Consider the following 12,402-nt stretch of genomic DNA (forward strand, 5'->3'; position numbering starts at 1 on the left):
AATGTTCCTCATTAGTGCTGCACAATTAATCGCATCGCAATCGCAATCGCAATGTCAGCCTGTGCAATTATATGACAGCAAAATGTTGCAATTATATTAAATAAATCCATGTGTGGACTTGTTAACACCAACTTTCTGATAACAGTTTGATGATTTTCCTTGCTGTTTAAAAAAAAGAAAGAAAAACGAACAAAAAAGGTAGTGCATGTGTGACATGCACCTGTGTGGTGTGCGTCGTCACTTGTGTGTGCGCAGAGCGGAAATACCAGAGCGAAGATGAATGCAGAGGAGGTTGACAGTGATCTGGTAGCTAAAAAAAAACTCTACGTCTGTTGTATGGCAGTATTTTGGATTTAGGATTACTGACACTGAGCAGTTGCTACATCACGTGGCAATACGAAAACATTTCTAGTTTTAAAAATACACATTTTAGCATTATCACTAAACTGTGTGTGGATTTTCCTTAAAACCCATCAAGTTGACTCATGATACAATTTATTATAATCGCAATCGCACATCGCAATATTAGCATGAATAACCGCAATGGGAAAAATTACCCAAATCGTGCAGCCCTATTCCTCATAAATCGATTCGGAAAGTTTGCAGGTGAGCTTTTTATAAAATCACGCTAATATTTTGTATATTTTCTCCAGGAAGTATGGCAGAACTTAATGGAATCGTATTCAGCTGGTAAACAAGGCAAATCGAAAGTGAAAGCATTTATGTACACGGGTAGGAATCTGAGAAAGGTGCACGACAGATGCTGTTCGCTGTAAGTAATACAATCTTAATCGCTACATGGCTTTTAATTAAATTATAACGTAAATACAAATGATTTGCCTAGATCACCTGTGTGAAATACTAAAATTTACACGTGACCTGTTGGACAACTGGGGTAGCTAATGTGACGTAAATTTTTGATTGTAAGAGGACATCGTGTTTTTCGTGTTGTTATTTCGTTTTAAATATAAGTTATCTTTAAACGGACTATGTTCCGAACGACCATTTATTTTTGGGACTTTTGCCGTTTAATCCGCGAAATCTCACTGTAGGAAGTAGGCATTTAAAGGGCATGTAGTCATAGAGGTCGCGTGCCTAAAGTACACACCGGGTAGATAAATACAACATTTGTTGATTGTTTTACAGCGACAGTTAAGCCTTTCGCCTGAATTATAAAACTACTAAATTACAAATATATATACGCATTTGATTTCATGAAGATCTTAGGCGTATTTTTGCCTGACTGCTGTCTCTTTTGACAGATCAGCACTGCTTCTATAATGAGACACCTCAGCATCTCCAGTATCCAGCTGTGTGTCTATGAAGAGTATAAGATCAGTAGTTGTGTTCTCTGATCACAGGAATAATATATTGAGCCCAGGTACAACTAAACTATAATACTGAATCTCTCATAAAGCACATACGTATCACATACAGTAATTCATAGGATTCAGTCAGTTTCTGAGACCCAAAAAGTTTCATATCATCCCACTCGAATGCTTTTAAAAATTAAAAAAATTAACTTGATGCTGTCACAAATAAGAGGAAGACAAAAACCACTAACCAATAGAACACAAGAATCCATTGTAGGACAGATGGATAAACTTAACCGTAAATGTAGAATATAGACCACAAGAATTGTGTTCAATTATATATGGAAATAATTTTTTTATAACATTTATAATGGCCAAATTCATTACTGTGTATATTTTCCTATTCTTACCTTGATCTTTCAATGTGTTTCAGTATAATGTTTTTACTCAGTATGCAGATTTAGTCCAGATGTGGAGTTTGTGAGCAGGTTTTGACAGATCAGACCAGTGCACCTGAAGACCTTAACTGTCCTCAATGTAGAACGAAATCCAGAACACACAAAGTCATGGAAGAATCCAGTTCTGCTGATTTTGCTCAATGCTGCACAGAACCAAACCTGCTGAATGAGACTGAAGACCTTTATCAGGATTCTCATCAACCAGTAGATGATGTTCTGCAGAGAGTCAAAGACCAACACAAAACCATCATGAAGAACAAGTTTGAGAGTTTATTTGAGGGAATCAAACTCCAAGAGAATCAAACCCTCCTGAAGAGGATTTACACACAACTGTATGTCATAGAGGAAGAGAGTGAAGGAGTGAATGAAGAACATGAGGTTTTACACATGGAGAAAAACACCAGAACACAACACTTACAAAACACAACAATCTACTGCAATGACATCTTTAAACCCATACCTGAACCAGAATATAAAACAGAGAAAAGAAGAGAGAGAAAAGACAAAATAAAGAGTGTTCTTACTAAAGGCATTGCTGGAATTGGAAAAACCGTCTCTGTACAGAAATTCATTCTGGATTGGGCAGAGGGAACAGCCAATCAGGATGTAGATTTCATGCTTGTGTTTCCGTTTCGAGAGCTGAACTTGATTCAAGATGATCAGTACAGTCTTCACAAACTTCTGCTTGACTTTCATCCTGAACTTCAAGATCTGGACTCAAAGATTTATGATGAGTGTAAAGTTGTGTTCATCTTTGATGGTCTGGATGAAAACAGAATGACACTGATGTTTTCAGACACTGAGAAAATTTCTGACGTGAGTGAGACTTCATCAGTGCCTGTGTTGATATCAAACCTCATGAAAGGAGATCTGCTTCGTTCTGCTCTCATCTGGATCACCTCCAGACCAGCAGCAGCCAATCAGATCCCATCTAAATACATCAACCGTCTGACAGAAATACAGGGATTCAATGACGATCAGAAGGAGGAATATTTCAGAAAGAGAATCAGTGATGAACATCAAGCCAGCAGAATCATCTCACACGTCAGAAGATCAAGAAGTCTCCACATCATGTGTCACATACCAGTCTTCTGTTGGATCTCATCCACTGTGCTTCAAAACATCCTGAAACAAGACAATGAGAGAGCAGAAATCCCTAAAACTCTGACTGAAATGTACATCCACTTCCTGCTGATTCAGATGAATATGAAGAATGAGAAGTATGATGAGAGAGATCCAGAGAAACTCCTGCAGTCCAACAGAGAAGTGATTGTCAAACTGTCTGAACTGGCTTTCAAACAGCTGATGAAGGGTAATGTGATGTTTTATGAGGAGGAGCTGAGAGAGTCTGGCATAGACATCACTGACGCCTCAGTGCATTCTGGGATTTGTACTGAGATCTTTAAGGAGGAATCTGTGATGCATCAGAGGAAAATCTACTGCTTCATACATCTCAGCTGTCAGGAGTTTCTGGCTGCATTTTATGTGTTTTACTATTACAACAGCCTAAAATCAGACACGTTTTTTGATATAATTTACACTTTACTTAAATGCACAGTAGATAAAGCTCTTCAGAGTGAAACTGGACAACTGGATCTTTTCCTGCGATTCCTGCTGGGCATCTCACTGGAGTCCAATCAGAGACTCTTACAGGATCTACTGACACACACGGTGGACACCTCAGAAACCATCAAGAAGATCATAACACATATTAAAACCAAAATCAAAGCCATGAATATTTCAGAGCATATCTCCACTGAAAGATCCATCAATCTGTTTCTGTGTCTTCTTGAAGTGAATGATCAGACTCTGTACAGAGAGATTGAGGAGTTTGTGAGATCAGACAAACACTCAGAGAAGAAACTCTCTGCTGCTCACTGTTCAGCAATAGCCTACATGCTTCAGATGTCAGAGGAGGTGCTGGATGAGCTGAATCTGAAGAAATACAACACAACAGAGGAGGGAAGAAGACGACTCATACCAGCTGTCAGCAACTGCACAAGAGCTATGTGAGTATTAATTATTTACATTCAGCAATATGTCATATTAAAAGTTAGATTACAGTTGCTCTATCAGCAAACGACACACAGTATGAATATGTTACAGACTGATGAGAGTGAAAGTAGTTTTCCCCAGGAAAATTTGTAAGTTTGTGTGCCCATCAAAGGTTTTTTAACAAATGCAGCAAATATATATGGGAGTGCCGCATTTTTTAAAAAGTCAGCAACTGGTGAGACACTGAGCATTTTAATACGTCACCAAACCAACTGGTGAATCACACAGCGACTGTTAAACAAAGCAGAAGTATCATACCAACCAAAGTGCCTCAGCAGAAAAAAAACCTGTGAAGCACCCACAGTTAGAGTGCCTATCATTTTTAGCCGCATTTATATGCTTTGGTGGAATTTCTTGCATCTGAATGTAGAGCGTTTAGGAATTAGAACTCAACTCCACCGGCCAACATATTTTCACACTCAACTCGTCACATTATTGACGTTTGGTCAGCTTGGTTTGGTCTCTTTTTACGACACCCATTTGGTGTTGTTTTTTTGATGTGCAGGGTACTTTATTGAATTAATTTGTTTGCTATATGCATCAGATCGAGACACAGTTAATTGTTTGCATTTGTAAAAGTATAAATGACCAGACCCCACTCCTGTAGCTTCTCGACAAAACAGGCAAGTGAACGTATAGATCTAAACAAGTCTATTGCAAAAACTGACTGATAAAAAACACCATTAAAGTAATGTGAACAACTAATTTTGTTTTCTACAGCCATGTGATAACCTCATATGAAGAGCAGAGTGGAATTTTATGATTTAATCGCTGAAAACGATCCCATTCTTTGAACACGCGTAGTCTTACAGTATCACTTTCAAAAAATACACCTGAACTAGCATAATACATCCGGTCACAAGACACACTGCAGCCAATGCCTTTTTACAATCAATGCTGATGTAATGACGCAATCAGTCACGATACACATGAGAGCAAACGCTATTTCACAATGAATAAAATAAATGTGACAAGGTTTTATTTAATAAACAAGCTGGTAGGTTAAGGGGTAAGGATTGGGTTAGGTGTTTACAAATGTCTAAATAGTGTAATGTAAATACAATAATGCTGGCTGTTTAAATTAAAAATCATACTTTAACATATACTGTATGTCACGATGGCAAAATAATACCCCATTATAAAAGTTCATAATGAAAATTCCCATGCTTGTACTCTCTGAGGACAACAAAAAGGCCATTTGTGTGGAAGAACCTCAGCCGTATCCTGATCATCCAGACAGATTTGAGTGTTTTGAGCAGGTTCTGTGTGAAAAGACTCTGACTGGACACTGTTACTGGGAGTCTGAATGGGGAGCTGGAATTTTATTGGTTTATTAAAGGAGTCTGCACGAAAGGCCTGAGTGAGGTCTGCTGGTCTGAATACAATAAGAAAGTCCTTTAATCTCTACTGCTCTAGCAGAAGTTATTTGGTTTTTGCTTTATCCAGAATCACCTGTGATGTTGTGGTAGAACAGCATGATCACCCTAGATATAGATTTCATAGGAATATAAAGCAATGAAGAAAAAAAATTAACTGTATTGTGTTGTATGGAATTCTTGTTATAGGCTTGCTGACAGTAAACTTACTTATCAGTGCTATGAAGCTGTGGCTTCAGCTCTTCAATCCTTAAACTCCTCTGTGAGAGATCTGGACTTGAGTAACAATGACCTGCAGGATTCAGGAGTGAAGCTCATCTCTGATGCTCTCAAGAGTCCAGACTGTAAACTACACACACTGAGGTATTTATCTCTAGATACTGATTTACTGATTTATAACTAAAGAGGTTGAACTGACTGATGTTGATGTGTGATCTCTCTGTAGATTATCAGGTTGTATGGTGACAGATGAAGGTTGTTGTTATTTGGCTTCAGCTCTGAGTTCAAACCCATCATCACACCTGAGAGAGCTGGATCTGAGCTACAATCACCCACAACACTCAGGATGCCAGATGCTCTCAAAGAGACTCAATGATACAAACTGCACACTCAAGAAACTCATGTACAGCTTACAGATCTAGTTTTTTATCTATATGTTTATCATCTAGTTTGATAGGTAACAGTTTAACATCTAGACAACTGTTATGAACTGTGCCAACAACATTAGGACATAACACATAGGACGGCACCCGATAACGTGTGCCGCCCGGAGTCCCGTCTCCTGCTCCCACAAACACTCCACAACGTTTTTAAATTAAATAGAGGAAGTTTATTTCTTCTCTTTTATGGGTAGGATATTTCTTTTAATGTGAAAGAAGAGTGGCTCAGAGTAAGTGGGCTAGTCGGCCAACACAATAAACAAAAAGGGGAAGATTCTGTCTAATTTTAAAAGGGCTTACCTACGAAATAACCAAAAATAAAATACAAGCGTCTTACCTCCCTTCTAAACCTTAAAACAAGAGAAAAAGTTATAAACAAAAAGGCCTCCCACTTCTCATACTTGGTCCACCAAAAGAATAACAAAAGTTTACATAAATGACATATACCGGCCTATACCGCTAACAGTTTAAACTCCACACAAGGAGATACTAATACTAAGCCGGCACTCCGGCTACACACAAAGTCTGCAATGCACGCTCACACGCATGCTACACCCAAGGAAGCAGGAGAGAGAACTCGCCAGCCAGGCTTCCCGCAAAGCTTATATAGCAAGCTGTTAGCTCCGCCCAAACGAAATCAGCTGCACCTGCTTTCACACAAACAAGCACGGAGCTCGAGAGAGAGAGAGAGAGAGAGTAAAAGAGAGAGAGGGGGGGGAACAAGAAGAAAGCACTCCACACAACTTGTACATTCTAAAATGGAACGTTAAGACACGTAACAACAACTATTGTCAGATTCTGTAGGTTTGCCTGAAAAAATTGTCGAAAAATCAACTTTTAGACATTTTATTTTAGGAAACTCTGAAGACAATTTTACAAATAAACTACTATTCTTTTATACAGTACATTTCATTTAATTGTCATTAAACACTTTACATTGTTGTCTATCACATTTAAAGATCTTCATTATTTCCATTCTTTTGGGCTTCATTAATGCAACTAAATCTAACATCGATAATGGGTGAGACCATTTTAAACATGTTTTGTGTAAATGTATTAATAATTTACTTGTGTGTTACTGTAGTTTGGACCATGGAGGAGAGACCAGGATTAGAAAAGGACTACGAAAATGTATGTTTTTAAACACGCACACATACTTTACAAACAAAGAATTGTATATATATATATATATATATATATATATATATATGTATATATATATATATATATATATATATATATATATATATATATGTATATATATATATATATATTTTTTTTTTTTTAAATGTATTATTGACATATTTCCTGATATTATATTGTTTAATGAAAACAAACTCTGCGATTTCTGTGTTTGTGTGGTTCAAAAGTGTGAATTCTGCAATTCGAACCTTGGTACGCACCAAACAAGTAGGGCGAGACTGCTGAAAGCGTCGGTCTCAGTCCACTTCCAAACAAATCAAGTGACATTTGAATGTAACATGGACCTAAGACATCTAAACGAACCTAAAACAGGCAGTGATAACAAAATTTGACTTTTAAAATCACAAAATTTGATAACATAGGTAGACCGTTTATTATATCTTAGTTTGTGCAAATAAATTCCTGGCACTGTTTTGAGCTCTTGTAAGTTGAGATAACCACTTTTTTTAAGTTATATTTTTTGTCCATTATGCCTTTATTTGAACAATGAGTGAGGAGAGGACAGAAAAGTTTAGGTAGGAGAGAGGGGAATGGGATCGGCAAATGACCATGAGCCGGGAAACCTGGGTCGCCGAAGTATAACCAAATATCACCACTTTTACATGCATCCAATAAACGCATTTAGCCCAGCAAACAGCATCATTTTTTTTAAAAGTTGGGTAATACACATCAAAGCTGACCAATCAGATTGTGAACTTATCCTTATGCCATTGGGTTTGGTATCTTTGGTTTGCTGTTGAAAATTCAAGTGTGAATGCTGAGCGAACTAAATTTTTCCTTTAGTCCAGACCAAAAGAACCGAACTACAAGTGTGAACTTGGCCTTAATGTCTTTTCTTGTGTTCAGATGCTTGTGATCTCACACTGGATTCAAACACAGCACATACTGGTCTCATACTGTCTGAGGACAACAAGAAGGCCATTCGTGTGGAAGAACCTCAGCCGTATCCTGATCATCCAGACAGATTTGAGTGTTTTGAGCAGGTTCTGTGTGAAGAGACTCTGACTGGACGCTGTTACTGGGAGGCTGAATGGGGTGGACGGGGAGCTGGAATTTCAGTAGTTTATAAAGGAATCTGCAGGAAAGGCCTGAGTGAGGACTGCTGGTTTGGATACAATGAGAAGTCTTGGAATCTCTACTGTTCTAGCAGAAGTTATTCTGCTTGTCACAATCTAAAGCAGACAGATATACCTTCAACATCACCACCGTCTAATAAAGTAGGAGTTTATCTGGACTGGCCAGCGGGCACTCTGTCCTTCTACAGCGTCTCTGATGCACAAACACTCACACACTTACACACATTTAACACAACATTCACACAACCTTTATATGCTGGATTTGTGCTTTATCCAGACTCACCTGTGATGTTGCGGTAGAACAGCATGATCACCTTAGATTTAGATGTCATAAGAATACAAAGCTCAAAGTTTGATCAAAACAAAGAAACGTATATGAGTGGTTCTACAATTGGAAGTATATTTGGCACCTCCAGGGTAAACCTTTCATTTAAATATGTTCAGAATTATGTTTGAGCAACACAAATTATATTAATGTGTATTGTAGGGAAAATTTTTACTGATTGAAACATATTGTTGACTGTCTTTGGCTCGTGGTTTATACACTTAACTGAAATTATCATTAAATATTTAAGTCTTTTTAATTGTTTCGTTCTAAAATTATATAGAAAATAGATATTATAAACAATTTTAGGATATGTTGTATGCTGTCTGCCCCTATGCTGTGTTCAACTCTGTTGCCTTAAACTGCATAAAAAATATATTTATATTAAAAGGGACCTGTATGACCTGCACCATGTGATATCAGTGAATTCAAAATTATTTTAAATCTTACATGTTAAAAATCAGACTTAAATTTAATTAACTTAAAGGAACAGTATGTAGGATTGTGGCCAAAACTGGTATTGCAATCACACAACTGGTGGCCAATACACAAAATGACAACAGAAACATCATTTGAGGGCTGCAACTCCACTTTTTAATTGACAATATCCTGGCCAGACCACTGGTGTCATATAAGTATTTGAAATGATAATTATTTCTTAATGTCTAGTGACATATCAGGGCCATTTTATGAATAATTGATATACATTTCTTACATATTGTTCCTTTAAGTTCATGGGGGGAAAATCCTATTCATATTCCTGTTTGTATCCTTTTTAACTAAAAATGTGTCCACACTTCTGTAATGAGCAATATATACAAATCTTATATGTACATTAATATCTTTTTAGAAAGTTTACATTTCTAATGACAATTTTACAACGGTAAGATTATTTGATGATTGAATTGTTTGATTGGTTGAAAGTAGTAGGCATGTACAGTACAAGAATTTAAAACAACATGTAACTACTGCGCATGTTTACAGTGTTATAGTAATGTAAAGTTAGTCCAATTCTGTAGTGGTTACCACATAATAAAGATCATCGTCTAATTCAGTGGTTCTCAATTCCAGTCCTCTGCCCCCTCCCCCCGAGAACATTTTAGATGACATTTTAGACATATATAAAACACCTGATTCAGTTCATCAGCTTGTTAGTGTGTTAGTTAAGGAAACGTTCAAACATTCTGAAAGGAGTCTAATGAGTGGAATCAGGTGTTTCATATCAGGAGACATCTAAAACATTCTGGGTGGGGGGGGCCGAGTACTGGAGTTGAGAACCACTGCTCTAATTAATTGATTGTAATAAGTGAAGTCTTCTCTCTCAAGTACAGCAGGACGCACTCTGTAGCCGATAAACCCACTAAAGAAAGAAAGAAAAAAAGAAAGAAAGAAAGAGCTTGTGTGTGATGTGTTTGTGTATTTTAGTGTTGATGATGAAAGATGAGATGTGCTGTAAATCAGTAGGAACTGATCTGTCCATGCTGGATATTGATGATTTCATCACAGAAATCTCTCAGCTGAAGAAAGAGGTGGCGTTACTGGAGACAAAGCTGAGGTTAAGAGGAGATGAAGGACTGAAGAGAGAGGTTTGTACAGCTTAAACATCCTTTACCTGAATCAGACAACATCAAATCATTTCTAATCTTACTCTGTGTGTGTTTGTTGTGAATCTTCCACACAGGACTCCGAGCTCAGTCTGACTTTACTCTGTTATACTGAGTCAAAGCCCACAGACGCTCAGGACACTACAGTGTGTGACAGTAATCAGGGCTTACAGGATGAGGAATCTACTGATCAAACCTCCACAGAGTCTCTGGATTCTGTCTGGAACGCTGGAGAACAGCAGCAGATCCTGCAGACCAAACCCAAGATGTGTTCAGTCAAACTCATCGACTGCAGGAACCTCATTATGGACATCAAAACTGAACCCACAGCAGATGAAGATCACACTCAGGAAGAGGACAGTGATGATGATGATGATGATTTTATTCCTTCAGGTTTGTTTCTTCTGTTGTCTTTTCACAATAATTCCCTAGCATGTCCCAGCAAACATTGCCATAATGTTATTTTTTGGTTCCCTTTTCAACCCCATTGTTTACTTTTGGGAACGTCACTTCCGGTTTGACGGTTTTTTTTTAAAGGGGCACAAACATTTTCATACAAAAACTACTCCAGAAGCCTTACCAGCGTGTTTATAATTATATTTTAAGTCTAGTTCCTACATTTTTTTTTTTCTATACTTTGAGTAACTGGGTAGTTTAACCTGATATCTGCTCTTTAAGAGTGAAAAAAAGATTTACTTACATTTTTTATTATGTTTCTTTCAGATGAGAGGAGCAATTCATTTTTGGATGGAGAAATAACGTCCTCAACATCAAGAGAGCGACGGACAGCACAAACTCAAGAAAAGAAACTTCATTCAGAAGAGCACAGAGAGAAGTTTCACTGTCAGCAGTGTGGGAAGGGTTTTGTCTTCTTATCTCGGCTAAAAGTTCACATGAAGACACACACTGATTATAAGTCTTTCTACTGCACTGAATGTGGCAAGAACTTCAGCACCAAAAAAAGTCTTCATTGTCATAAGAGAGTTCACACAGGAGAGAAACCATACGAGTGTCCTCACTGTGAGATGAGATTCAGCTACAAACATCTTCTAAAGACACATGTGCTTATACACACCAATGAGAGACCGTATCAGTGCAGTGAATGTGACAAAACCTTTAAGGATTCGGGTTCATTAAAATCACACCAGAATATTCACTCTGAGAAGAAACGCTATCAATGTTCACACTGTGAGAAAGGTTTCAGTAGGAAATCTCAGCTGATAATCCATGAGAGAGTTCACACTGGAGAGAAACCTCATCACTGTAGTGTCTGTGGGAAGAGTTTTAGACAACGTTACACTTTGGTGTCACACCTGAGAACTCATACAGGTGAAAAACTTTACAATTGCTCTCAGTGTGAGAAGATGTTTACTCAGTCAAGTAACTTAAAAATACATCAGAGAATTCACACTGGAGAGAAACCTCATAACTGTAATGTTTGTGGGAAGAGTTTTAGGCAACGGGCTATTTTAGTGGTACACCAGAGAACTCATACAGGTGAAAAACCTTACAAATGCTCTCAGTGTGAGAAGACGTTTGCTGCGGCAGGTTCCTTAAAAGACCATCAGAAAGTTCACACTGGAGAGAAACCTTATGTCTGCTCAATTTGTGGAGAGAGATTTGCTTATCCTAGAACTTTTCGGCATCATCAGAAGAAACATACTGAAGAACAAACTACACTGAAATCATCATAGTGTCTTAAAGTCTTTACAGACTGCTCATGTCTATTCGACATGAATGTTCAACAAAAATTTTATTTCTTTAAATGACATTAAAGGAGGTTATTTGCCCCATGAAAAAGCTAGTTTTTTTTTCTCGACCACTGTGTTAAATTTTCCCTCTTTTAGTGTTAGGATTATTAACACCTCCTAAATCTGCTTCTAGTCAGACAAAGTTAGTCAGAGCATCTAGAACACAACTAAGAATATTCAATAAAGCATATTTATTTTATTTAACTTCACTTCGTCTCCTGTCTGCTGTTTTTCTCTTCATCTCTGTATCTGTTGAATTGACATATTTACTGACAACAGAGTTGACCTTTGAGATCAAATTTAGTCAGTAATGATCCTAGCGACGATCTGGAACATTTATGCAACCCCCATTAATGTTAAAAAAAGCAACAAACCATCATTATGGGGATCAGTGTTTGCTTTAGTGGGGCTCTTGAGTTTTAATTTAACACTATGATCTGTTTAAAAATGTTTTGTGGTTGTGTGACTATTAGATGTTACATTCTATCATATTTAAACCTTATGACAATGTCATGTTTCAATGTTCACACAATGTTTAAAACAACTGTTTTCTATATTTACTTTTTTGCGTTACTTGTAAAT

General features: G+C 37.4%; 2 protein-coding genes across 5 annotated transcripts; both read left to right on the top strand.

Annotated features, from left to right (window-relative positions):
• Positions 1–21: 21 nt before the first annotated feature.
• On the top strand, positions 22–9,267 carry LOC135760504 (NLR family CARD domain-containing protein 3-like). 4 transcript variants are annotated; one of them, XM_065274509.2, is made up of 7 exons: positions 22–772; positions 1,263–1,381; positions 1,747–3,780; positions 5,392–5,565; positions 5,648–5,824; positions 6,946–6,992; positions 7,911–9,267. In XM_065274509.2, the coding sequence occupies exons 3-7, from the start codon at positions 1,880–1,882 to the stop codon at positions 8,438–8,440; spliced, it is 2,829 nt and encodes a 942-aa protein (XP_065130581.1). In that variant the 5' UTR covers positions 22–772; positions 1,263–1,381; positions 1,747–1,879; the 3' UTR covers positions 8,441–9,267. The 4 variants fall into 4 exon arrangements, with proteins under 4 accessions (XP_065130581.1, XP_065130580.1, XP_065130582.1 ...); XM_065274508.2 differs by having other exon boundaries at positions 1,765–3,780; XM_065274510.2 differs by lacking the exon at positions 1,263–1,381 and having other exon boundaries at positions 663–772; positions 1,765–3,780.
• A 184-nt stretch (positions 9,268–9,451) lies between these two features.
• LOC135760520 (uncharacterized) lies at positions 9,452–12,029 on the top strand. The gene is made up of 3 exons (XM_065274531.2): positions 9,452–10,051; positions 10,147–10,462; positions 10,793–12,029. The coding sequence occupies exons 1-3, from the start codon at positions 9,872–9,874 to the stop codon at positions 11,761–11,763; spliced, it is 1,467 nt and encodes a 488-aa protein (XP_065130603.1). The 5' UTR covers positions 9,452–9,871; the 3' UTR covers positions 11,764–12,029.
• Positions 12,030–12,402: the final 373 nt, after the last annotated feature.

This window comes from Paramisgurnus dabryanus, chromosome 4 (assembly GCF_030506205.2).
Source record: "Paramisgurnus dabryanus chromosome 4, PD_genome_1.1, whole genome shotgun sequence".
NCBI classification, from domain to species: domain Eukaryota; kingdom Metazoa; phylum Chordata; class Actinopteri; order Cypriniformes; family Cobitidae; genus Paramisgurnus; species Paramisgurnus dabryanus.